Raw genomic sequence first — 27,824 nt, 5'->3', positions numbered from 1 at the left:
TCCCCGTAACCCCTAATTCCCCTTCTAGGAAACTGTCTATTTCTATTTTAAATTTATTTAATGATGTAGCTTCCACAGCTCTCTGGGGCAGCAAATTCCACAGACCTACCACCCTCTGAGTGAAGAAGTTTCTCCTCATCTCAGTTTTGAAAGAGCAGCCTCCTAGTTCTAGTTTCACCCATCATTGGAAACATCCTCACCGCATTCACCCGATCAAGGTTTCAGATCTGATTAGACAACCATTTAAGAAGGATCTGCACCCAAAACTCTTTTTTCAGATTTCCAGCATCTGTAGTTTTGCTTTTTGTTAGATAACCGTTTTAATGGCTAACCCATTCCGCTTTTGGGATAGCCCATCAAAATTCCTAACCACCCTTCAGTTCAGCAGCTCCAGGCTATCAAGTCAGAAAAGTATGCTTGACCTCTTGAGAATGAACCCTTAGTAATCTGAACCTAACTTTAAATCAGAAATATATAAATTAAACAAAAAACCCTTCCACGCTAAATAGATAAAAATCTTGTTACATTACACAGACCAATCAGTTCATTTCAATGATCTAGAAGACATGAGAAAAATTGCGTACTGATATTTGTATACAGGTAGACTATCCTTTATCCGAACTTCCGAAAACCTCTAAAAACCGAAAGTTTTTTCGTTCAGCGTAAGTCGTGCGCACGACATGACCAGAGTGGCGCACGACTTACGCTGAGCAGGGCAGAGGGTCACAGAGTTCCCTCCTGGGTAGGAGATTGCAGGCCGAGCCAGGCAGTGTGAAGGAGGTACCGGGAGAGTGAACCCAACAATACAGCGGCCCATCCGATAGCTGCAGCGGCCTGTCCGATATTCTTTTCTCCCCCGCCGACCCCCACCCCGACAAATTTCCCAGTCTTATAAAATACCTTCTGAAATCCGAAATTTTCCGAAAACCGAAACACGGCTGGTCCCAAGGTTTTCGGATAAAGGATAGTCTACCTGTACTTTTAAATGAGCTCTTCATTTATCACGCATTAATTTTGGTGGCTGTTATATGATTTCATGTTTATTCCTTATCATGGTCTTGTATAAAGTAAGGAAATATCATCCTTACACGGTACCGGTCAGCATTTTAAGAGTAATTTATCACATTTCTGCTGCAGCTGATGGATCGTATATTGGATGTACCCACATTACTGCGTCATGCCTTCACCGAACTGTTTTCCATCGGTGGCCTTTTCTGGATGTTTCGAATACGAATTTTCCTTTGTCTGGCTGGTGCCTTATTCTATTTAGCGTCACCGCTGGACTTTATTCCCGAGGCTTTTTTTGGAATTCTGGGATTTCTGGATGACTTATTTGTTATTTTTCTACTCCTCATCTATATTTCCATCATGTATCGAGAGGCAGTAACACAAAGATTGAATAGGTGAATTAATATTCCTATAACAAGAAATACCTGATTGCAATTAAGTTAAACGTGCATATTTTCCTGCAAAGGACTATTGTTACCTCTTGTTAAGCAAATTAGAATTTTTTGCAAACCATGGGCTCCAAGTTAACATTAAATAACTAACAAAAATGCAATACTTAAATTTGCAATTACAGCATTTTGTTTGCAAACTAATGCAGGTAATATTGAAACAAGTAAGGAAATACTAAGCTGCTTGTATTGGAAAACTGGTTTTCATACATTTAGAGTTCAATTTTGAATGATTGAGGACTGGAGATGTTTCATTGAGTTGAATTACTAAGGGTGTAATTGAGGTAATCGATTTGGGGATAGTCAGATACAGGATTTTTTTTAAATGTGAGTTTTGGTTGTTTAAAACTGAAAATAGCAAATCATGAAGCTAGATTATGTACTTTTGAGTTCTGGTTTCTCCTGTTGATTTGCACTTTGTATAAAAATGTAGATGAAATTTGAAGAGGTCTATTGTAGTTAGGAATTTAAATATTAAAGGAACAGACTTTATTGTAAATAGTGCGGTGGTTTTTATACCTGCATATTTTCTACGCTAAGAACAATATTTTCATTTGATATTGGAAGGATTTTGGATTCCAGGCATGTAACAAAATGTGAACAAATTGTTCCTTTTTATTAAAAAGTTCCAAACGCCTTGTTTGTAATGAATTAATGATGATACTTCACCATTCATTTCTCTAGACCGCACCAATGTCTTCATAAACTGATCCTAAAGAAATAATGAAAATCACCAAGAGTTGAAGATGATTGCTGAGAAGCTTAAATCTGAACTATTTAAAAGATAAAATAGTGAGGTTGAAGTGACCGCAGAAGTGAGGAGAGGAGCGGGACAGTGCATTGGAACACCCATATATTGCAGTGTAGTGCATTGGGATAGGCTCCAACCTCCACACTGCCATGTTCCCAATTTAAACCGGGTTAGTATGGGTCAGTGACGAGGGACGGCCATGTACTTCTCCTCAGGAAGACATGAAGAAAAAAATTGTAAGTAGTTAGGTAGCTCCTGGTGCCTCGCTTCAGTCAGCATCATTGAAGCCCACCCACCAGGTTGGATGTTTTGTGATGGAAAGAGATCTCCCTGTACTATGAAGGAACAATTGTCCGCACTAACCCTGAGTAAGAAGGGAGAAAGAAATCTGCCAGTGTTCCCACTCTCTGCTATCAGTGACTGCTTGAAAGCACATATATCTGGGTATCAGTTGAGTGTAGGATTGGAATCTCCTGTGATGCCTTCCATGTTTAAATAGCCTGCCAATTACTCAATACTTAGGTATGAACTTGGAACTGGAGTAGTGAAAAACAAATCCTACTACCCTGCCTTCTCCCCTCAGCTTCAACTGTTACCCACTTTTTGCTTAAAAAATGCAATAGTCTCTAGCTCACTATTCCCAGTGGCAAAGCATTAAACGCTATAATAACTCTAAGAATAAAGAGGAAGTTTGAATAAAGTTAAAGTATAAAAATGGTTGTGCTGCAAGCTATGGCCTAGAAATTCGGTTGGTAGCGCCAGTGATTAGCGCCTAAAGAGCCCGAGAATTGGGGCGTTACCCAATTTTCAGGCGGGCGCTGTGAATATAGCGCCACCTCCCATACTGAGTATGATTTTAGCGCCGGCGCTAACTCTTTGCGCGCGCCCGCGGGCGCAGGCAGATCATGACGTCATTTCAGTGTGCAACGCCATTTTTGCGCCCCGGACCGGATATTCAGTGGCGCCCGCAACCTTTCCGCCTGGCGCCATTAGTGACAGTTGGATGGAGCGTTCCCAGGCCCTTCTCGGACTCGGGGGGGGTGCTATTTAAAGGGGACAGTGTAGCGGTTCGTGTAGATCGCTACTAAATAAGAGAGTTTGACTTCGACGAACTATAAATAAGTTGTTTATTTACCAGAACAGGATCATTACAGCAGGTAAGGTAGCAGGTAAGATGGCTGACTGCAGGAGCACCATGATGTAGGTCTTGTCCCAGCGGGGACTCCACGAGGACTGAGTTCGCAGTCCTGTGGGGAGCGTGATGATGTCATCACGCTCGCGTGCGCTTAGGCGGTCACGTGACCTGCGCCGTTGCATCGGTGCCTCTTCCCAGTATGGAGGCTGGCCGTTGAGACCAAGGTCGCGAGGCCGGGCTGTGCCGGTGCTTGCCGCGGGAGCGGAGGATCGCTTCGCTCCCGCCGGCTGGCCGATGCGGCCGAAGACGCCAGGCCGGGCTGTGCCAGCAGCCGTCCTGGAAGGCCGAGTCGGGCCGGCGGCCGCCGCACGCACGTCACGTACGTGATGTGACGTCAACACGTTAGGGTGCCTCTTAAAGGGGCAACGGCCCCAACAGGTAAGTTAAAGGGGCAACGGCCCCAAAAGGTAAGTTAAACATACAGTAAGGTAAGTTAAAGGGAATTATGTGTCTCAATGTAAGGGACAACCAGTGGTACCGCCACACAGGCCCCCCCAGAATTCGCTTTAACGAAAGTCCAAGGATGAGATGATCTGACGAGCTGGTGGTCACGGCGGTCGTGCTGTCTCGACTTGGTAGGCGAGGTATGAAGATGCTGCTCGTGAGCGGATCCTTACGCGCGTCGTGGCGAATAATACGTATCCGTCAGGCGAAGGACCATGGAGACGTGCGAAACAGCAGGCCTTGTCAGAGTGACGGGCAGGTTGGGCGGACGCGGGCGATATCTCCGTTGATGTTGAAACAAGTCCTTGTTCCGACAAAATCTGCAGGAACGCCGACGGGCGATCCAGGAGGACTTGACTGGTGAGGTCGGTGAACTCGCCAACAGGTGAGTGAAACCTTCGGGAGGCTGGAACGCACGGAACGGTGCGTGCCATAGTGCTACGACGATAACACAACGGAGGGTGAAAAGTTGCTGCGTTGATCAGTGATGCTAGCAACTTTCACGTGGTTGATCGCGGCCGCAGGATGCCCGTTGGACCCGTCCTCGATGTGTGCAGCTTCAGTAGACGTTTGCGTTTGTTAAAGGGAAAACTGGAGAAAGGGCGGCAACGGTCCAGGTTGTTGTTGCTTTCAGGAGGGGTTCCTGGGACTAGGGACAGGGTCACTGGCAAGGCTTGGAAGCTAAGCAGAGCCAGGCCTGGTTAGTACCTGGAGGGGTGACCATCAGGGAAGACCAGGTGCAGAAGGTCACGGAAGGAGCCCCGAGGAGGGGCGGTTGGTGAGAAGGTCACGGAAGGAGCCCCGGGAGGAGCGGCTGGTGAGCAGGCCCGGGCGTTGGGCTGAAGATTGTCGGACAGGAGGAATGGTGGAAATGGAATGGCGGCACGCAGCGGCTTTGCTTCTCCCAGTCATGGGAGCTTGCAAGGTCACATTTCGTTGTTCGTGTACTTGTGCAATGACAATAAAGTTGAATTATTATTATTATTATTATTAACTCTGCCTGGAGGGCGGCAACACCTGTAACAGTTGTAGATTTAGGAGAAAACAGCGGGGAGGGCGGCACGCTTTTTGTTCACGCCGAATCGTGTAGTAGGTAACACAACCAGCAGGCTGAAGGGCTGGTGCGTCGTCGGCGAGGAAGGAGTCGTCGGTGTTCACGAGGGATGGCTTCTCGTGGTTCGCGAGGGATGGGTCCTCATGCGCGAGGAGTGCGTCCTCGTGTTTTGCGGGGGTGAGTCCTCGTTAAATCCCCGCGGGGCGCGCTCCGATCTTGTGGGCCCGAACATGCTGTACCCCGCGCTTGGAGAGATGTATACTTGCTGTTGCTTTGGACGTAGAGGCGGACGATCCGTGTGGCGGTAGAAGAGTCGAATACGGAGACCGTGAGCACGTGCGTGGTCTGTGCCGCATCGATGTTCTCAGTGAACAGGGCTTCTTCATAAAGCACGAGGGAGACCGTGGCTCCCTGGATTGCGGTAGCGACAGCAGAACGGCTGATGCTTCCATAGCGTGCTTCGTTTGTGAAAGACGTTCACAAACCCACCAATTGTAGCGCTGGTGGATGACGGTTGCCGTTGGTCGTGCTCTACCTCTGTGAAAGCGTTCGTGAAAAATGGGCTCACCTCCAAGCTGCGCTTCCTTTGTGAAGACGTTCGCAAAGACGGGGTCGCTTTTGGTGGAATCGGTGTTAGGCGGTTGCTGTTCCGTGGTTGTTCGTCGGTTGTGCGTTGGTCGTCTTGAGTGAAGACGAGGTTCAGGCGCGTGTTGCTACCGTGAAAATCGTTCACGGATACGGGTTCACCAATTGTAGCGTTGGAATTGATGAGCTCCCGTACTCACGTCGTGGGGTCACCAATGTAGCGGTTCGTGTAGATCGCCACTAAATAAGAGAGTTTGACTTCAACGAACTATAAATAAGTTGTTTATTTACCAGAACAGGATAATTACAGCAGGTAAGGTAGCAGGTAAGATGGCTGACTGCAGGAGCACCATGATGTAGGTCTTGTCCCAGCGGGGACTCCACGAGGACTGAGTTCGCAGTCCTGTGGGGAGCGTGATGATGTCATCACGCTCGCGTGCGCTTAGGCGGTCACGTGACCTGCGCCGTTGCATCGGTGCCTCTTCCCAGTATGGAGGCTGGCCGTTGAGACCAAGGTCGCGAGGCCGGGCTGTGCCGGTGCTTGCCGCGGGAGCGGAGGATCGCTTCGCTCCCGCCGGCTGGCCGATGCGGCCGAAGACGCCAGGCCGGGCTGTGCCAGCAGCCATCCTGGAAGGCCGAGTCGGGCCGGCGGCCGCCGCACGCACGTCACGTTGTACGTGATGTGACGTCAACATGTTAGGGTGCCTCTTAAAGGGGCAACGGCCCCAAAAGGTAAGTTAAACATACAGTAAGGTAAGTTAAAGGGAATTATGTGTCTCAATGTAAGGGACAACCAGTGGTACCGCCACAACAGCACTAGTATAAAAGCTGCAGCCATTTGGGCTGGCCATCCTGATCGTTGCTGGAGAGAGTTGCTGACCTTCTGTTGGACAGTAATTTTCTCATTGAGCCTTCGGAGGCACTGGCACTGGCAGCTTGAGGGCCCGGTGCCTGAGCTGGTGATGCAGCATCTGAAAGCAGGGAGGTGGAAGAGTGGCTTTAGCAAAAGGACAGGTTCGCAGCAAGGAATGCCAGATTGCGGCAAGGCTATGACATGGGTCCACAGTGAGAAAGCATGTTGGCGGGGGGAACAAGTAGAAGGAGACAGTTGTAAGAGGTGAGAACCTTACCATCGCTGTCGACAATGGGGTCGGTAACTGCAGTGGTTACAGGATCACTCAGACATCCTCTAAGAATCTGGTGGACTCTCTCCTCGAGCTCCGTGAGAGTGACCACTTGTGGAGGTCCTCCACCGGTGCGAAGCTGGTCTTTGCCAATCCTCGCCAGCATGGACTGCAGGGGAAAGGAGGGGAAGTTGTTACCTGATGCCCTGAGTGATCATCTTATGCCCCCCATGGTGCAAGAGCCCTTACATGACACCCTGAGTCAAATGTGTGCCCAGAAAGGGCCATGGGTGTTTGCTGGCAGATGGCCAATGGGGCACAGGCCACTCTGTAGCCATAAAGTCAGGTGCAAATGAAGGGATGCAGAAGTTTGCAGGAACAACACCCACCCTCACGACCCGAGTGAGGTTGTTGAATTTCTTTCTGCATTGGACAGGGCTCCTGGTCACCATGCTGCTGGAGTTGACCCTCTCGCATACATCCCTCCAAGCTCATCGGTAGTCCTTATGATTTGGCCTCCTGCCATTGTCTGGGTAGAGAACATTTCGCCAGCGCTCCACTGCGGCCACCAATTGCTCCAGAGCCTCATTGATGAAGCGCTCTGCTCTCTGTCTCACCACCTCCATCTGGTCCAAGTTTTTATCGGCAGTGAAGGGCCTGCGCCGATTCTGAGGCCTGCAAGGCGCAGTGTGGATGCTGAAGCTGACTGACCCACCCCTTTAAGAGCTAGCCGGCGCCTGGAAGTCTCGTGGTCATCGGTAATTGAGAGCACCTGCGCTGAGCCCGTCCGCTCCGATATTGGGTTGCGCCGGAAGTTTAGCGCCTTAGGAGTCCCATGTAACGCCTGAATTCGCGCCTCAATCACCTTTAGGGGCGATGCAACCCAATATCGCGCCAGGCGGCGATAAGTTTCGTCTGGCTATAAACTTTGCACAGCGCCAGTTCTAACGCCTCAAGCCGGGCTATACCCAATTTCTAGGCCTATATCTCTTATTTCAAGCTTGTGTAAGAGAAGGTTAATTGAAGTAAGGAATTTTGAGAAGATAAGATTATAGTGCAGTTAATACAAAGTGCACACATTTAGAATTAGGCAAATGAAGACCGGTGAAATTCGACAAGTCCAAGTTTGTTCCTGTTGCATCCAGTTGGAAGAGCTTAATGAGAACTGGATCACACCCTAGTTGTTTGGTTCAAGTTTGTCATTGCAACATTTTTGAGAGCTCACAACATAAGTGATTATAGCTTTAACAGCACCGCCTCTAGAATTCTCTTGCTTTCCATGGCTCTGCAGCAAAGATTAAGAAAAATTACAGAAGTAAGCTTCCGCAGGGGTTCTCCCAGTAATCCACCGCAATTTCAGCAGAGCTGTGGAAATTAAGGAAAAACGGCATTAACACCAATCTTTGGCCAAAGTTATGGCAGACGAGCAAGAGAACTCTTATGGAAATTCACCCACTATGAGAGGTCACTGTGTAAATAAGAAGGGCAGGGGATCACAATCTGACTTTGAAATAAATACCACTGCTAGGCAAGACTTGCTCCTCCAAGCACCATCACATTGGCCCATTCCTCTAAGTGCAGCTAAGGTTTATTTAAAGTTTGTATTTATTGAGCTGTGTTGCCTGCAGGTTAAATTTTATTTTTGGTTGCCACTGTAGCTTTTCCTGCTGCCTCCCTAAGGTGTCCCGTGATGCATACACGTTTCAATCCGCCCCCACGTTCCAGCAACCCCTTACCCTTCACTTCCCCACTCCATGGGCCTGCCCTTTCCTAGCACGAAGCTTTCAAAGTCCTAATTGCACTTACAATTCATTTGCTCACTTTTGTCAGCAAATACAGCTTAAGCACAAAGAATGCATCGAGAACTAAGCTGCTGGTTTCCCAGCTCATGGGGAGGACGAAATAATTTTAGACCTATAAAAATATTTGCAAAATGAGGGTGGGAACATCAGATTTGCAGGGGGGGGGGGGGTGTGAGTGGCAATAGGGACAATTGTAGGAGGACAGTGGGTCTTTTGAGGAAGACCAAGAGGGGAGCAAGGGATAAGGGGGAGAAGGTAGCAAATGTAAGGGACAAGGGCATAGCAAGGGTGGAAAGGGATGGTAGCGAGAGGGGAGAAGGTAGTGGAGGCAGCATCGACAGGCAAAACAGCAGAGAAAAAAGAAACTTAACATAAAAAGAGCAAGAACCAGAAGAGACGCCACCAGCAAAATGAACACGATATGGATGATCGAGTATTCCTACAACTTAGTGTGAACAATGCCACAGGCGATCCACTAGTGTTTTTAAAAAATCCTATTTACTTCTGCCTGGAAAAATTATATTTTTTGTAATGCTCAATTTAGTGAATGGTAAATTCTTCCAGCATATGCTACCCCTTGGCTTAGTTGCTTATTACTTGGATGGAAAGCATTTTTACCTGAAATCAACTCACAGCAAGACTCAAAATGCTACCAGTTTGGTTTAATTTTATATCTTCTGCAAATTTGGGGAAGATATTTATTGGCACTGATGCAACTTCAAAAAGGTTTTGTAAAAATGCAGTTATAAAATAGGGAAGTGACCAATGGATTCTTACTGCATACTACTCCCAGGCTAAAGCAGTTTTTAGTTGCAACTATTTCAAAATCAACAGTAGTTGAAAGAGCATCCATTCAAACTTAATTCTTTTACAAAAATTTAAGTTTGAGGGTGGTTAACAGAACCACGATGATGACAATACAACTTTTATGTAGCTCTATTAACATAAGCACAATGTCCCAGATGATGCAGACACAAAGAAAAGGGAACAAATACAGGCCAGTTTAAATGGAGGCTTAAAGGTGGGGAGGGATAAAGTTTAGGGAAAGTTCCACGGTATCCAGGTGCGATGGTTGAAGGCTCTGCCACCAATGGGTCAAAATGATGGGGGACAGAGTGAACTAGAATTGAAAAGCAGAGATGCAGAGCTGAAGGAATGAAGCTTTGGCAGGATTTCTGAAGATTTTGAAGCCCATAACTGACCATTGGATCCCCATCACTCAGTGTAAGTGCAGGAGGCAGAGGCCTGCATAAGTTAAGAGACCATGTAATGACAAAAGCACAACTGAGTATTTTTGCAGGAGGGGGGAGTTGAAGTGGAGATATTTCAGAGGTGGAGGTAGAATGGTGGTGATAACTTTGATGGTTTGAACAGGGTAGAGCAGGTAGAAGTTGTGCAACATCTGGCTGAGCTCAAGCAGGCATCTAGAAAGAGGGATGGAATCATTCTACTAGAGTATGTGGCAGGCACCAAACAGATCTTGCGGATATTGATGTGCAAGAAGTTATATTTCATCCACTGCATAGCAAGTCAGATTGAAGAGTGGTGGTGAAGGTAAAGCTGGGTGTCAGCATTCATATGCCTTTGTTACCTCTACACTTGACTATTCCAATGCTCTACCAGCCAACCTCCCACCTTCTAAACTTGACCTCATCTCCCCTGTGCTCACTGACCTGCATTGGCTCCCCATCCAGCAACACCTCGATTTTAAAATTCACATCTTTGTTTTTAAATCCCGCCATGGCCTCGCCCCTCCCTATCTCTGTAACCTCCTCCAGCCCTACAACCCTCAGATCTCTACGCTCCTCCAATTCTGGTCTATTGCGCATCCCCAATTTTCATCACTCCACCATTGGTGACCAGGCCTTCAGTTGCCTAGGCCCCAAGCTCTGGCACTTCCTCCCTAAACCTCCATCTCCTTCATTAAGACATTCCTTAAATCCTACCTCTTTGGTCACCTGTCCTAATGTCTCATGGGGCTCAGTGTCAAACTTTGTTTGATAATGCTCCTGTGAAGCCCCTTGGGATGTTTTACTATGTTAAAGGCACTATATAAATACAAGTTGTTGTTGTTGAAGCTGATGCCTTGGTTACAGATAATGGGATCCATGTGAGGGCAGTACAGGAGATGCGATACATAGGAGACCCTGGAGGATGATGAGAAGGCACAATACAGAATGTTGTTGGTGACTTTTGTCAAGGCCAGTGTTAATAATCCAGACTATAGGGAACAGGGAGTGGCAAACACAACATTAGGTGCCTGTATGTTTCTGAGCCTGAGGAATAGTAAGTGGATCTTGGAGATGGGTAGTAGTTGGAGAGGTCAAAGGGCAGGCATTGTAAGGAGACAGGTTAATTACTGCAGTTTTAAAAAGGAACAGTACCTGACAAGAGGAAGCAGTTAACAATATCACCAAGCATTCAGCAGTACCATATATGAATGATCTCTTTGGTTAGATGATGAAATACAATTATTTTTATTTACCCACTACAAGTTAACTCCATTATTAAAATAGCAACATTGAAGTCTAAATTGGAAAAAATCTCCCCAGTTTCAGAGCAAAAAAAAAACGAAGTTACTAACAATTTTATTAACTGGTTAGTAGAAAAAGGCAATGCTTACAAAGTGTGTAGATTTTTTTTTAATTATAACATTTTTCTTTCTACAAAATGAAACTACCAGTTGCTTTGTAAACATACTAAACCCAGAAATCATTTATAGAAGTGCACTGAAGTTTTGCCAATGATAAAAATCATTAGTGCACATGTAAAAGACAATGTAAGGGGCAAACTATAGCCTTTAACAATACTGTATTTATTGGAATTTCCCAAAGTTTTTCCTGAAATTAGCCACAGGTTTTGTTTCCTATTTTTCCCCCCCCCGCCAGGAGTCAGCATCACTGATGGTTGGAACGTCGTTGACAGTCTAACTAGACAGGGTAAGCAATGATGGGACCAATGGTCTTCATTTTGCTTTTCATTTATGTTCATATACATGTAGCTCTTCCAGATTTTAAAAAATCCAGGAACACCATCTTCCTAAACGTACTGAACATCTCCATTTAAAATGGCAGAGGTTTATAACAGTATCAATCTTAATCCAAGTGCAAGTCAACTTACAGCGGAAACTGCTTGGCCGCTGTCTGAAAATTGGTCAGACATCTTCGCATTTAAATTCTAGATAAATATACTTTTTTAAATTAGCAATCAGTACCATTGAACAATTAGTACCAATGAACAATCATTGTATCACTGAACGAAAGGTACCAGAAACTTAAAAGGAGAAGGAAGTTGTGCAGGTACAGCAGGTCTAAGAACATATGGAAGATACCTAAACATCCGTTTTAAGAATACAGAAAGAACCTGCATTTCTTATAGTGCCTTTCATGATCTCAGGTCATCCCAAAGCACTGTACAGTCAATGAAGTACTTTTTGAAGTGTAGTCACTGTTGTAATGGAGGAAACGCGACAGTCAATTTGTGCACAGCAAGCTCCCACAAACAGCAATGAAATAAATGACCAGATCATCTGTTTCAGGTGTTGACCGAGGGGTAAACATTGGCTGGACACCCCATCTTCAAATCGTGCCATGGGATATTTTACGTACACCCAAGAGGGTAGACGGGGCATTGGCTTAACAGCTCATCCAGTGCAGAACTCCATCAGTACTGCATTGAAAGTACTCCCTCAGACAGCCTAGATTATGTGCTCCAGCCTGTGGAGTGGAGCTTGAACCCATAACTGAAGAGGAGACTCAGCCAAACCCGACACCTAAATCAGTACATGTACTATACAAAGAACATGGCTGATCTATCGGAATATTACAGGCAACTCAACCGCCCTATCCCAGCAGAGTAGCACTTCCCCCTGGGTGTTTAACATTGAGGAGCACCATATTCCTATTGCATACATACAGTAACTATACAAAAGCAAATATAAAATCCCAAGTTTAATGTCTTTAGCCAAAACAATTGCACATGTTGATGATTAACTCAATCTGCAAGTTCTTGTTAAAGTGTGACATCAATGACAAATGATCAGTTATCAATTCTCTTCGTTTTTTCTGCTCTTGCATTAAGTTTCAGTCTCTGAAAGATCATACACCATTGTAATTATTGTCCACACTTCAAACATCCATTCCAGTGTATCTTAAACCTTTGCAATCTCCAAAAAAACAATGCAGCATATCAAATCTATGCTGAAAAATCTAAATTAAAAAAATCGATAACCTTATGCTTTCTACTTCTACCTATACTAGTGGCTGTGTTCAGGTGGAAAAAGATCCACTATTTGCAAGTAGGGAAATCATGAATCATTCGTTCTGAACGGGTTTTCAATTTCACTTTAAATAGCGAACAGCAGATACCTTCCCCCCCCAACCCAAGGTAAGTAAATTAAGTCTGTTTTGCAAAGAAGTTTCCATCAATGTTCATTTCTTTTTGCTGCAAAGAAAACTTTAAAGTGTATTTAAAGAAGATAGTTTCCAAAAACAAGTGAAATGTTACCAGTCTTTTCACAAGGCAGCTGGAACTAGATCAGACACTAACAGGAAGTGCATTGGGCTCTGCAGATTGTCCTCAGGATGAAGCTTTCGAAGTTGCTCCACATAGCATTTCAACTGAATAACCTCTGATCACATTTAGCAGCTTATTGGATACAGGTGAGAGTCAAGATAAGCATCCAAACTAGCAGTTCTCAACAGAATTCAAGCTATACTAAAGGGTATGTTGTTAAAAGCTGCCATTTTCCTCTGGTTTTAGGAGGCTAGAGGAAGCAAGCACCACTTGACATCCATTATTGACATGATTCATCACTTTATGTTTGAGGTGCACCACTTGCTCACGCAGGACACTGGCCGTTGAGGTCAATTCAAAGTTTTCTGATTTTAGGGTCTTTACTTTTTCTTCAAGTCGAGCAATCCGCTCCAACTTCCTCCTTCGACAATTGGATGCTGCAATGCGATTTCTCTGTCTCTTCTTTTCAGCTCTGACCAGCTGCCCTCCTTGTTCTATTGGGGAAAGTGGAGGAGATTCACTCAGTGGACCTACTTCAGGCACCGTCTGGGGCTCCTCTTGATATTTTGGACACACAAGCTGAGCCAAGGCTGAGAAATGGTGCTGTGCAGGTGCTGGGCCTGCGTAGGGAACATGGCCAGTGGAATAATTTTCAGAGCCGGTGTTGGACAGACTTGGATTGTAGTTGCTGAGGTTAGTATACACCGGGACATCTCCCTTTGTCTGGGCTAGATGCAGATTGCCATGATAGATTGAAGCGGAGGTATGGGCCGAGCAGGGGGTTCCTGGTAACACTAGGTGCTGGTTCTGCTTGTGCAAATCCTGCAGTGCTTTAAAGACAGAAAATCAAAATTACTGAGTTGTCCATATTGTGTAACAATGCACACGATCATACAGCACAGAAAGAGGTCATTCAGCCCACCATGCCTGTGCCTGCCCTTTGAAAGATCTATCCAAGTAGTCCTGCTCCTCAGCTCTTTCCCCATAACCATGCAAATGTTTTCCTTTTCAAGTATATATCCAATTCCCTTAGCAATAACAAAAATGTTTCACATTTTCTTTCAACACATCATCTGACTGGTTGATTTTTTTCCCCTACACAATTATGCTGGTTACTTTTATTTTTAGTAGCCTTCTCAAATACATTGAAGAATTAACAATCATCTTCCCCCACATTTACTTCAGTATTATTAATCCAGGAGTACTGGTGACAATGACAACTGGCAAGGAGCCAAACCAATATCAAGTCATTAAGCTAGCACAATTATTGTTATCACAGTTGTTTTGTTATTGTCTTTAGGTCAATTGAAAATTGAAGATAGATCTTTGTTCGGTTAGGGTATTAAGGGATATGGAACCAAGAGGGGTAAATGGCATGAAGATACAGATCACCCATGATCTAACTGAATGGCCAAACAGGCACAAGGGGCCGAATGCCATACTCCTGTTCTATGTTCCTAAGCTAGCAATTTTAATTGCCTTTTTAATTATTTTTGTACCTGTTCACTAGTTGAGTGATTTATGTACATGGACCCCTAAATCTTTCTGCCCTTCCAAATTTCCTAGCTTCTCACAATTTAGAAAATATTCTGATCTTGGTATCAAAGTGGATGACCTCACACTTCCCCACTGAACTCCATCCACCAGTTTTATAACCTCAGTGTCCCTTTGCAACTTTCTGCTCCCATCGACACTTGGCCACATCACTTTCACAACTCCCATATAAAAAAGATAAAGCACACCGTGCACCCAAATGCATTACTTGTAAGAGCACTTACAGTAGGGGTGCGAGTTTTCAATCTGGTCCCTGCTTCCGAGTAAGAATCCTCTACCTGCAAATAGTAATGCACAAAGATTTTTTTTTAATCCAAGATAACTTTCAGTTACTTAAAAAAATATTTCAGGTTAAGAGAGAAATAATACAGGTTAGAAATCAAAAGGGAAAACTCGGTTACAATAAAATACTCTGCAATAAAATTTGTACTCAAGACCGTCAATATTTAAAACAATTTGCTCTTATATCGCACCTTAAATCTGGTGAAATACTCCAACGTGCTTTACAAAGGACTGGGACAGGAGAGGTGGAATGGACACCGAGTCAAGAGGTGGTGACGAAAAGCACAATTAAAGATCTAGGTTTTAAGGAAGCTTTTGAAGGTGGGAGGTGGTGCAGCAAGGCAGAGGGTTTCAGTTCTGGACTGCTGAAGTGCTGCCTTAAATGTCCTGTGATCTATGCCACTTCGGTTTCCTTTGAAGCATACCTGAAGCCGAAGAACGGTACAGACACGCAGTGTCCATGTGCAGCTGGAAAAGAAGTCTCATAAAAGGCACTAAAAAAAAACAGGGTATTTCCTTAAAAGACACATGGTGCAAGTATGTCAGTTTTCATGTAGGGGGAGAAAAACATTAATGCAACCCTGTTAGATAGTAAAAAAAATCTGCTGTAGACAGCTGACCTGAGAGTGCAAGGGGAAGGAGGACGACTCCCCGCTCTCTCGGTGCATAGTGGCCCGAGGCCCCATTGCTGAACACCCCCACCTCCAAGCACTCCTCGCCGCGGGCCCCACACCCTGTCTCGGCTGCACGGCATCCTAGGCCCAGGCCCGGCCCCTTCTCTTCCCTTCCCCTCCCTGTTGCGCTGCGGAGGCCCCGAAGCGTCAACACCCGCCGCTCTCACCTTTCACAAAGGGGTGCACGAGGCCCTCCAGCTCCCGCCCGACTCCGGGCCCGTCGGCCTGGGCAACCAGCCTCTCCAGGTCGGGGGAGGGCAGCGTGAGCAGAGTGCCGCGCTCCGGGCTGCCCACCGGCGGCGGTAACTGCTGCCGCCGATCGGCCGCGCTCTTCTTCTCCATCGGCGCCGTCTCGGGGTACCTGCCGCTGCTGCCGACGACGCTCACCGTCTCATCGTGGTAGAAAGGCGCTGCCATCCGGCGATCGCCTCAGCAGACGGACACCTGCCTGCCCGCCTCAGCCGCCGACCGTTCAATCAGAACGTGGCGCCAGCCCGACCAGTGACGCACGTCCTCGCGCCGATTACGCACGTTCCCAAAATAGCGCTGACGTCACCGCGTGCGTTCCCACAGCAACAGCCGCCGGAGATTCCAAAACTCGTCACAGCTCCGCTCAGCACAGCTCCTTGTAGCCATTGGAGAGTGGGTGCACAGAGCGGTCAGCCACCAGAAGTTTTTTCTTTTAAAAGTAGATTCACGGACTTCCCCAAGCAACGTTCTCGTTATAATTTTTTTAAATCTTCTTCTTAGGCAGTCCCTCGGAACCGAGGATGACTTGCTTCCACGTTAAAAATGAGTTTGCAGGTGACTGATGAGTCCAATGCGGGACCTACAGTCTCTGTCACAGGTGGGGCAGACGGTGGTTGAAGGGGCGGGTGGGTGGAGTGCTTGGGTTGACTTGCACTCCTTGCGCTTGGCTTCCGCTTGCTCCCGGCGAAGAGACTCCAGGTGTTTGGCGCCTTCCCGGATGCTTCGCCTCCACTTTGTGTGGTCTTGGGCCAGGGATTCCCAGGTGTCGGTGGGGATGTTATACTTTTTCAGCGCGGCTTTGAGGGTGTCCTTGAAGCGTTTCCTCTGCCCACCTGGGGCTCTCTTGCCGTGCCGGAGCTCCGAGTAGAGTGCTTGTTTTGGGAGTCTCGTATCGGGCATGCTGACAATGTGACCCGTCCATCGGAGCTGATTGAGCGTGGTCAGAGCTTCGATGCTGGGGATGTTGGCCTGAGCAAGAACACTGACGTTGGTGCGCCTATCCTGCCAATGGATTTGCAGGATCATGCGGAGGCAGCGTTGCTGGTACCTCTCCAATGCTTTGAGGTGCCTGCTGTACATGGTCCATGTCTCTGAGGCATACAGCAGGGCGGGTATCACTGCTGCCCTGTAGACCATGAGCTTAGGGCTGGGTTTGAGGTCCTGGTCTTCAAACACTCTCTTCCTCAGGCAACTGAAGGCTGCACTGGCACACTGAAGGCGGTGTTGGACTTCGTCGTCGACGTCTGCCCTTGTTGACAGTAGGCTCCCGAGGTATGGAAAGTGGTCCACGTTGTCCAAGGCCTTGTCGTGGATTTTGATAATCGGGGGGCAGCACTGTGTGGCGGGGGCAGGTTGGTAGAGGACCTTTGTCTTACGGATGTTTAGTGTAAGGCCTATGCTCTCATACGCTTCGGTGAAGGTGTTGACGATGGTTTGGAGTTCGACCTCCGAGTAAGCGCAGACGCAAGCGTCATCTGCATACTGTAATTCGACGACAGAGGATGGGACGACCTTGGATCTGGACTGGAGGTGACGGAGGTTGAACAGTTTCCCGTTTGTTCTGTAAATTAGCTCCACTCCAGTGGGGAGCTTAATGAGGGTGAGATGAAGCATTGTAGCAAGGAAGATCGAGAAGAGGGTTGGTGCGATGACACAGCCTTGCTTGACCCCGGTTCGTACGTGAATTGGGTCTGTGGTGGAACCGTTGGTCAGGATCAGGGCTTGCATGTCGTCATGAAGCAGGTGGAGGATAGTGACAAACTTTTGAGGGCAGCCGAATTTGAGGAGGACACTCCATAATCCCTCACGGTTGACAGTGTCGAAGGCCTTTGTGAGATCAAAGAAGGCCATGTACAGTGGTTGGTGCTGTTCCCTGCATTTCTCTTGTGATTGACGTGCGGTGAAGATCATGTCCATTGTGCCCCTTAGTGGGCAGAATCCACATTGCGACTCTGGGAGGAGCTCTTCGGCCACTGAGAGTTCACCAGAAGTTTTTCTTTTAAAAGTAGATTCACGGACTTCCCCAAGCAATGTTCCCTTTATCATTTTTTTTTAATATAGGCTGCGCGGCTCACTCTTCTAAATGCACTGCGTTGACGGCAATTGCCTTAAGAGGTAAGCATATGCCCCCCTTCTTAAAGGGGCACGACCAATAGAAACTGTAACTTAACCAAAAAGTCAAAGGAAACATAATGAATTAAATCAGAAAAGTAACAAGTGTTCTCTCTTCTTGCACTGGTTGATGGCACCAATTTAGAGGTAAGCATATGTCCCCTCCCCCCTTCTTAAAGGGTCACAACCAATAAAAACTGTAACTTAAACAAAAATGAAAAGGAAACTGAACAAATTAAGTTAAAATACTATTCCCTGGGGTGATGATGCCCTCTAGCTTGCCGGTGGATACCGTGTGCTCCATCTCCAGGGAAGCCCGGTCGCGAAGGCAGCCGTGGAAGAGGGGAAGGCAGTCGGGCCGAATGACCTGTTACAACTGCTCACTCTTCCTGCACTGGTGATAGCATCACCAATTTAGATATGTTCGCACCCGGGTGGCCCTGGAGATGGAGCACACTTGAGGCCTTCCGAGACCGATGGGCGCCGCGGGGACTGGAGTGCATCGTCACCCCAGCAAACCAAATTTTAGTTTCATTTGTTAAGCTTTAGTTAAAGTTTTATTAAGTTACAGTTAATTCATAGTTAATTTGGTTCAACAAAAAGAGGACCAATTTAGAGGGAAGCATATGCCCCCTTCTTAAAGGGGCACAACCAATAAAGACTGTAACTTAACCAAAATTAAAAGGAACCGTAACAAATTAAATTAGAATTCTATTTCCTGGCGTGATGATGCACTCCAGTCCCTCCGGTGCCCACCGGTCGCGGAAGGCCACAAGCGTGCCAGTGGAAACCGCGTGCTCCATCTCCAGTGACACCTGGGCGCGAACATAGCTCCTCGACCACCCGCTGCCGGGCTGCACGGCTCATTCAAAATTCCACGCACGCGCGGGTTTTTCTATTTGTGAGCTGGCTGCGCGGGAGCTCTGGATCGCAGCGCAGTCGTGCAGCTGCGCAGCTTAAAGGGAATTTTGCTCCCAGGCCACCTGCAATTTCTGCAACCTGGAGGAGTCTGTGTTTCACTTGTATGTTGAATGTGAGGGGTTGCAGCCCCTCTTCCATTATTTGAAGGGGGCTGCTCCTCAATTTTTGGTTGCACTTCATTCTCAGGCTCCTGATACTTTGGCCAGGGCAGATTGGAGGACCTCCTCGTAGGACTGTTTCTGGGCCTGGCCAAGGTGGCCATTAACCGGTCCAGGCAGAGCGCGGTCAATAGGAGTGTTCGCTCCGACTGCTTGCGTCTCTTCCGTGGCTACGTTCACGCCCGGGTGTCCCTGGAGATGGAGCACACGGTATCCATCGGCACGCTTGAGGTCTTCCGTGACCGGTATGGACTGGAGTGCTTCATCACCCCCAGGAACCAAATTTTAAGTTTTCTTTAAATTTCTGTTTAAGTTACAGTTTTATTAGTTGTACCCCTTTAAGAAGGGGGCACCTGCTCCTCTTTTGTTTAAACCAATAAAACAAAAACATTAAACAAATACACCCAATCCAATAAACCCCGAAACAAAACTTAACCCCTTAAATTAAAATCTGGTGGTTTAAACCAACTACGCACTCCAGTCCCCGCGGCGCCCACCGGTCTCGAAAGAGCTCGAGCTCGCCGGCGGACACCGCGTGCTCCATCTCCAGGGCCACCCGGCCGCGAATGTGGCCGCGGAAGAGAGGGAGGCAATCCGGCCGGACGACCCCCTCGACCGCCCGCTGCCAGGGGGCACCTGCTATTTGTTAATTGGTGATGATACTTGTCATCAATTAAGTTTCAACCAATAAGAATTAGAAATTTGTTTGCATAGTAACTCATGTTCAGGTGTCTGATCTGAGGCTCTATAACAATGACCACAGCAACAGACACGAAAGATTCCAAACTCGTCACAGCTCCCTCAGTGCAGTAACCTGGAGTGCTACTTAGCCATTGGGGATTTGGCGTGGAGAGTGTTTCCACAGAGCAGTCCCATCTAATAGGTTTTTTAAGTGGATTCATGACTGCTTGTAATTTTTGCAACCTGGATGAGTCTGTGTTTCTCCAGAGTGTGAGGAGTTGCAGCCCCTATTCCATTATTTGAGGGAGCTACTCTATTTCTGGCTGACCGTCAGTCCCATGCTCCTGATCCTTGACCACCCGGTGGAGAGGGGAGCGGGGAAGTCGGACAACCTCCTCTTGGGTCTGCTCCTGGGCCTGGCCAAGATTTCTATTAACAGGTCCAGGCAAGAGCGTGGTCGATGGGGGTGTTCGTTTTGGCTGCCTGCCTCTCTTCCCAGCTATATCCCCACCCAGGTGTCATTGGAGAGGGAGCACGCGATGTCCGCCGGTACGCTTGAGGCTTTCCGCGATGGGTGGGCACCGGAGGGACTGAAATGCATAGTGGGTACAGGGAACAAAATTCTAATTTGAAAAGTTTTTTTATGTTCGCTTTGTCATAATTTGGAACTTATTGTTTGTGCCCCTCTAAAAGGGGGACACTTATGATTTAAAGGCTTAAGTGTTCTCGTTTAATGATTTAATCATCCTGAAAGAGTAAAAAAAAAGACTTGCATTTATATAGCGCTTTTCATGACCACCGGACGTCTCAAAGTGCTTTACAGCCAATGAAGTACATTTGGAGTGTAGTCACTGTTGTAATGTGGGAAACGTGGCAGCCAATTTGCGCACAGCAAGCTCCCACAAACCGCAATGTGATAATGACCAGATAAACTGCTTTTGTTACGTCGATTGAGGGATAAATATTGGCCAGGACACCGGGGATAACTCCTCTGCTCTTCTTGACATCCTTCCTAAAGTGTGGTGCCCAGAATTGAACACAATACTCCAGCTATAACAACAGAAAATGCTGGAAAAACTCAGCAGGTCAGGCAACATCCGTGGAGAGAAATTTGAGTTGACGTTTCGGGTCGAACCCTTCTTCAAACCTGGAAAGAAAAGAAAATAAATCGAAGGCAGGGCTGCGATCGGACAAAAGAAGTGAAAGAAACAAAAGAGCTAGACGAGATGGTAATAGGCTGAGATTAGGTGTACAGTGTACTGGCAGGGCAAGAGATAGCTGCCAGGTGTGAGAGAGAAACAAAAGGAAAGGGGTGGGGGGGAAAGGAGTGGAAAAATTACAAGAAAAAAATGTGTAATAGGGGCCGAGGTTATGATCTGAAATTGTTGAACTTGATATTGAGTCCGGAAGGCTGCAGAGTGCCTAATCGGAAGATGAGGTGCTGTTCCTCGAATTTACGTTGAGCTTCCGTGGAACAATACAAGAGGCCAAGGACGGTGAGGTCCGAGTGGGAGTGGGGCGGTGAATTAAAATGACAGGCGACCGGAAGCTCGGGGTCACCCTTACGGACTGAACGGAGGTATTCCGCAAAGCGGTCACCCAATCTGCATTTGGTCTCCCCAATGTAGAGGAGACCGCATCGTGAGCAGCTTTGCGGAACACCTCCGTTCAGTCCGTAAGGGTGACCCCGAGCTTCCGGTCGCCTGTCATTTTAATTCACCGCCCCATTCCCACTCAGACCTCGCCGTCCTTGGCCTCTTGTATTGTTCCACTGAAGCTCAACGTAAACTCGAGGAACAGCACCTCATCTTCCGATTAGGCACTCTGCAGCCTTCCGGACTCAATATCGAGTTCAACAATTTCAGATCATAACCTCGGCCCCTATTACACATTTTTTCTTGTAATTTTTCCACTCCTTTCCCCCCCCCCCCCTTTCCTTTTTGTTTCTCTCTCACACCTGGCAGCTATCTCTTGCCCTGCCAGTACACTTTACACCTAATCTCGGCCTATTACCATCTCGTCTAGCTCTTTTTCTTTCACTTCTTTTGTCCGATCGCAGCCCTGCCTTCGATCTATTTTCTTTTCTTTCCAGTTTTGAAGGGTTCGACCCGAAACGTCAACTCAAATTTCTCTCCACGGATGTTGCCTGACCACCTGAGTTTTTCCAGCATTTTCTGTTGTTATTTCGGATTTCCAACATCTGCAGTATTTTGCTATCGTACAATACTCCAGCTGAGGCCTAACCAGTGTTTTATAAAGGTTTAGCATAACTTCCTTGCTTTTGTACTCTATGCTTCTATTAATAAAGCCAAGGATCCTGTATGCTTTTTTAACTGCCTTCTCAACTTGTCCTTCCACCTTTAAAGATTTGTGTACATACACCCCCAGATCTCTCTGTTCCCACACCCCCTTTAAAATTGTACAATTTAGTTCATATTGCCTCTCCTCATTCTTCCTATCAAAATGTATCACTTGTCATTGTGATTGTGTCCCTCTAAAAAGGGGACACTTTTGTTAGGTTTTTCATTTAATGACACTGGTAACCCAGTGTCTCCTTACAGTTTCATTTTTTTTAAAAGGCATACCCAGCATCAGCATCAGGACCGACAGTGAAGAGACCATCAGCACAGTGACCTGCAATGTACACAACATCTGCTCATAAACCTGCAATGTACCCAATATCAGAACAGAGACTTGCAATGTGCCCAGCAACAGCACAGAGATTTGGCAGTATTCGCAACATAGGGACCTGCTGTGTACAACGTTTCAGCACAGTGACTTGCAGTAAATCTTGTAGATTGGGCCTATACATCCTGGAGTTTAGAAGAATGAGAGGTGATCTCATTGAAACACACAAGATTCTGAGGGAGATAGACAGGGTAGATGCCGAGAGGTTGTTTACCCTGGCTGGAGTGTCTAGAACTAGGAAGCATAGTCTCAGGATAAGGGATCGGCCATTTAAGACTGAGATGAGAAGGAATTTCTTCACTCAGAGGGTTGTGAATCTTTGGAATTCTCTCCCCCAAGATGCTGAATCGTTGAGTTTATTCAAGGCTGAAAGAGATAGATTTATGGACTCTAGGGGAATCAAAATACAGGAAACTCTCGATTTACCGGCACCTAAATAATCGGAAATCTCTGTTAACTGGCAAAATTCAGGAGTAGGTTCAGGTAAGTTTTACTTCATATTAGTGGCCGTTCCTGGATCTGTGGCTGTGTAACCGGGGTTCCTGCACCTGTTGCTATGCAACAGGGACGCCTGGATCTGTGGTTGCGGTTCCTGCACCTGTTGCTATGCAACAGGGACGTCTGGATCTGTGGCCGTGTACGGGGCTCTCGTACCTTTTAACTATACCTCTCTGTAATCCGGACTTTTTGATAAACCAGCACCACGCCGGTCCCGTCAGTGCCGGATAAAAAAGTTTCCTGTAACAGCAAAATCAAGGAGTGATGTCACAGGATTGCAGGTAGGTGATTGGTGGGTGAGTTATTAGCATTTTATTCTCTCTAACTTAACTAGATAAACTAATTAATATAACTATAAATAATCGTGTGAATAATGACTTTAACTAAGAGAGCGAGAGAAGCAGCTGGAGATTAAAGTAGGCGTGACTTTTAAGACTCTTAGGGGGAAAAATTCGGTTGATTAGTGCCTCCCGTTAGCGCCCTCTGCACCTGCAGTGTACCCAGGATGAACACAGAGACTTGGTGTGTACTTATCAATACAATGATCAGTAACGTACCCAAGATCATAGAGTGACCGGTAGTGTACCCCACATTGTTACAGTGATCTGTAATGTATCCCACATCATCACAGCGATCTCTAATGTACCCCACATCACCACAGTTTTTTCTATTCATACACAGGATGTGGGCAGCTCTGGCAAGGCCAGCATTTATTGCCCATCCCTAATTGCCCTTGAGAAGATGGTGGTGAGCTGCCTCTTGAACCACTGCAGTCTGTGGTGAAGGTACTCCCACAGTGCTGTTAGGGAGGGAGTTCCAGGATTTTGACCCAGCGATGATGAAGGAACGTCGATATATTTCCAAGTCAGGATGGCGTGTGACTTGGAGGGGAACTTGGAGGTGGTGGTGTTCCCATGCGCCTGCTGCCCTTGTCCTGCTAGGTGGTAGAGGTCGCAGGTTTGGGAGGTGCTGCCAAAGAAGCCTTGGCAAGTTGCTGCAAAAGAAGCCTTGGCAAGTTGCTGCAATGCATCTTGTAAATGGTGCACACTGCGCTGGTGGTGGAGGGAGTGAATGTTTAAGGTGGTGGACTGCTTTGTCCTGGATGGTGTCGAGCTTCTTGAGTGTTGTTGGAGCTGCACTCACCAAGCAAGTGGACAATATTCCATTACACTCCTTACTTGTGCCTCGTAGATGGTGGAAAGGCTCTGGGGAGCCAGGAGGTGATTCTGTAATGTACCCAACATTATTACAGGAACCTGGAGGGTACGCAACATTAGTACAGGGACCTGCAGTGTACTCACTATTGATATAATGACCATATTTAATTTGATCCTCTCTGAGTTAGGCGCTCTGCCATATGTTTGGAGGCTGTTTGCTGGTCAGTATTCAAAGTTGCTGAAAATCTGATCTATTCTGCCTTGAATTTCATTTTCCACCAAGTGAACAGACTGTGCGTCCGTCTTCTCCAAGATCATCACAGTGACCTGTAATATACCCAGCTTCAGCACAGGAACCTGCAATGTACCCAATATCAGCACCTGCCCCTCCAATGTGCCCAGCATCACCACAGGGAACTGCAGTGTACCCAGCACTGGAACCTGTAATGTATCCCACATCAGCACAAGGAACCGCAATGAACTGAGCATTAGCACAGAGACCTGCATTGTACCCAACATCAGCATAGGGGCCTGCCATGTACTCAACATAAAAAAATGACCGGTAAGGTACCCAAGACCATCACAGTGACCAGTAATGTACCCAGGATCAGCACAAGAATCTGCAGGGTAACCAACACAAGGACCTGCAGTGTACCAGGGTTAGCACTGAGACTAGCAGTGTACCCAGGATCAGCACAGATGTCTGTAGTATAGAGAGTATCAGCACAGGGAACTGCATAGGGACCTGATGTGCATCCAACATCAATACAACAACTAGTAATATACCCAAGGTCATTACACTGACTACAATATACCCAGCGCAGGGACCTGAAGTGGCATTGTGCAAGGTAAGTCAGAGCAATTGATTTTGGGCACAATATCTATTTTAAGCCTTCAAGATTATGAAAGGTTGTGAGGGAGTGCTGCACTGTCAGACATGACATCTTTTGGATGAGACATTAAACCGAGGCCCCGTCTGCCCTCTCAGATGGACGTTAAAGATTCTGAGGCACTATTCGAAGAGGAGCAAGGGAGTTCTCCCGATGTCCTGGCCAATATCTATCCCTCAACCAAGATCATTAAAACAGTTTACCTGGTCATTTATCTCTGCTGTTTGTGAGACCTTGCTGTGCACAAATTGGCTTTGTGGTCCCCTACACTACAACAGTACTTCATTGGCTGTAAAGAGCTTTGGGACATCCTGAGGTCATGCAAGTTCTTTCTTTCATGGAAAATAGTTGTCTCTTACGGTAACTGTGCAAACAAATTTTTATGTATATAAACAAAATGAAGCACTAATCATCCATCTCCGTTGCTCTCTATCTATCTCTCTGTCTGTCTTTCTCCTTGAAGTAACATGCAAGCAGCTGGTAGCATCTTTCACGTTCCAGCCAAAATATTGTTCTACCCTGTGCAAAGACACACTTTGATTTTTTTTACACTGAGAAAAATAAATATATTTCCTACAGAGGTAAAGGATGAGGGGAGGGGCGAAGAATGGGTGAATGGAAAAAGGGTGAAGGTAAAAAGGATGAGGAAAGGACAGAGGAAGAAAGGGAAGGGTGAAGAGAATGCAAGAGGTGGAGCTGCATGGGGGGCACCAATAGTAAGAACAGCACAAAGGACAACAGATAGGATGGGAGAGAATAACAGAGACACAGGGAGGGGAGAGAGAAAAGTTCAAACACGGGGAAGAGGGAAAGAGTGAGAGACATATATTCAGACATGAGGGAGGGAAGAGACAAGTTCAGACATGGGGAGGGTGTTGCCTGTGTTTTTGCACATCAGATAATCACGCTCACAACAAATAATTGTCTTCAATGACTTTATTAGCAGCACGGCCAAATACAGAAAGGGTGTAATTACCTCAGTCCTGAGAACAGAAGTACAGTGGCTTCAGCGTGCTAACTTCTTGTCTATTCTGCCAGACTCCAGCAAAGCCACCTATTTTTATACATATGTGTTTATGACTTGACCTCCTCAACCTCAGCTTATTCAGGGGAATGATTTTAATTTGTGTACTACCTCTCAATTCCATTGTATTGTTTAAGATGGAGACATTGCCCCATACATGGATAACACGTGGTAAGGTCAGGTCATGATCAGGCCATCCTGTATCTTTCATTTATATCCCAAATGTTAACTTTCTATCATAACACATCCCCTTTCTACACAATTGTAACAGGCATGAGCAAGAACATTGATTATTATTGGACATGTACCCAGATATTGTGGTTTTAATAAGTCTAAAACTCAAAAGGTTATATGAGCATCCAGTAACTTTTCCTATCATACGCAAAAAGCACAGAAGTACAAAGTTGACAATTTTTATATCCTTTTTCGGTCATGTCGCTCCAGCTGGCAACAGGGCCTATGCTACAAAGGAGGGAGAGAGAAGTTGAGACATGGATGAGAGAGGGAGAGAGAAGTTAAGGCACAGGGTGAGGACAGACACACTGAGGGAGCTTCAAACAGAGAGAAGTTCAGGTACATAGAGAAAGATAACTCAGTGAGAGAAATTCAGACACACGGAGAGAGATAGACAGTATTTCAGTGAAATGGAGACAAGTTCAGCCACAGGAGAGAGATAGCAATTCAAACAAAACCATTTTAATTTACAGCACCGATCATTCAGCCCATTGTGTCTGTGCCTAGAGCAATCTGAAAATGATCCCACTGCATTGTTCTCTCCCCATAGCCCTGTATCTTCCTCAGCCTCAAACATGTATCCATTTTCCCTTAACAGAGTAATACTCTCCTTCAACTTGCCAAGGAATGCTCCAACAATTCTGTGTAAAGAAATGTCTCAATCTCTGTCCTCACTGTCTGTGACAATTTTAAATGGATGACCCCACCAACACTGACTCCCCAACCAGAAGAAATCGGCTTTCCCTATTCACCCCATCATAATTTTAACTCCTCCTAACTATATTAGAACCAACGTAAATTGCTCCAGTACCACTAGAACTGGGATCTGGGTTGTCCAGTTTCAGTCTGCAGTTTGCTGCTTTGATTTTGCCCTGAAGGGTAATTACAGGGTGCACGATGAGAATGTAACAGTACTGCACCTGGAAAAGATACTTAAAGCTGACTGACAAGTATGTAGTGCACATACCTCAAAATACGCCTGTAGAAAATGCTTACACTCGCTTCTCCAAAGCAATCTTCAAAGCAACCACTAAATCAATGCCTGTCAAAAGTCTTATATTGCCTGCTTAGACAGGGAACGCTCAGAACTTCTGAAACAGTGTGCAGAATCCCGTGACTCGGAGATATCAAACCACCTTATTGACAGCCTCAATGCCTGTTGCAGGGAATGTTGGGAAGAAGCTACATCAGATATGGACATGGCAAGTTCTAGCAGAAAAGTGTGGTCACTCATAAAGGAAGCTTGGAGCAGCACGGAAACCACCATCCACTCGTCAAGTGTAAAGTACCCCTGAACAGTAACACCACACACCTGAATAACATGGCAAAAGCCAAGAGACCAGCTCTTTGAAGAATCAGTAAAGTGGAAGTGGCGCGGATACTGACGAGTCCCACCTCGGAGTGAGGAAGACATCTTCCAGCCATTCTCCACTGAGGAAGTGGAGTACATTGAGTTTCATGAAAGCAGGAAAGGCTTGTGGCCTTGACAAGATTTCACCAGAGATGCTACTACACCTTGGCAAGAAAAGCATAAAATGGCTGTCAATCTTTAAGTCCCATGTCATCCAAGAGAACAAAATGCATAAGATATGGAGGAAAGCTAGGATGATAGCTGTACCAAAACTAGGGAAGACCTGGTCCTTCTCAGCTAGCTACCATTCTAGATCACTTCTGAGCTATGTTGACAAACTTCCTGAGCAGCTAATTCTTCAAAGAATTATGGCCATAGTGGAGCAGGCTCTGAAAGGTGACCAAATAGTAGCACGTGTCCAAGT

The 27,824-nt window shown here is 46.5% G+C and overlaps 2 protein-coding genes across 4 annotated transcripts in view; one reads left to right on the top strand and one right to left on the bottom strand.

Moving 5' to 3' along the window:
* Nucleotides 1–2,093, top strand: part of rnf170 (ring finger protein 170) — a 51,372-nt gene extending 49,279 nt beyond the window's left edge. For all 3 annotated transcript variants that reach the window (XM_086007790.1, XM_086007808.1, XM_086007800.1), the window contains exon 7: nucleotides 1,138–2,093. In XM_086007790.1, the coding sequence (XP_085863916.1) occupies nucleotides 1,138–1,407 (270 nt within the window). In that variant the 3' untranslated portion in view covers nucleotides 1,408–2,093. The remainder of the gene's footprint in view (nucleotides 1–1,137) is intronic.
* A 10,256-nt stretch (nucleotides 2,094–12,349) lies between these two features.
* Nucleotides 12,350–15,974, bottom strand: LOC147122612 (transcription factor Jun-like). Its single transcript, XM_086007670.1, has 3 exons — nucleotides 15,605–15,974; nucleotides 14,706–14,759; nucleotides 12,350–13,757 (listed from the first exon to the last, which is right to left on the bottom strand). Exons 1-3 carry the CDS (start codon nucleotides 15,852–15,854, stop codon nucleotides 13,144–13,146), a joined length of 918 nt encoding a protein of 305 aa, XP_085863796.1. The 5' UTR covers nucleotides 15,855–15,974; the 3' UTR covers nucleotides 12,350–13,143.
* Nucleotides 15,975–27,824: the final 11,850 nt, after the last annotated feature.

This window comes from Somniosus microcephalus, chromosome 2 (assembly GCF_052327205.1).
Source record: "Somniosus microcephalus isolate GS21.2 chromosome 2, FLI_Smic_1.0, whole genome shotgun sequence".
In the NCBI taxonomy this organism is placed as follows: Eukaryota; Metazoa; Chordata; class Chondrichthyes; order Squaliformes; family Somniosidae; genus Somniosus; species Somniosus microcephalus.
Note: the sequence above shows the minus strand (reverse complement) of the source record. Positions and strands in the feature narration are given on the sequence as shown.

Excerpts from the sequence above, each read along its gene's own strand:
- LOC147122612 (XM_086007670.1), bottom strand. The coding sequence starts at position 15,854 with ATGGCAGCGCCTTTCTACCACGATGAGACGGTGAGCGTCGTCGGCAGC. Across the intron at positions 14,760-15,604 it reads CGTGCACCCCTTTGTGAAAG|GTAGAGGATTCTTACTCGGA; the intron begins GTGAGAGCGGCG and ends TACTATTTGCAG. Across the intron at positions 13,758-14,705 it reads TGAAAACTCGCACCCCTACT|CACTGCAGGATTTGCACAAG; the intron begins GTAAGTGCTCTT and ends CTGTCTTTAAAG.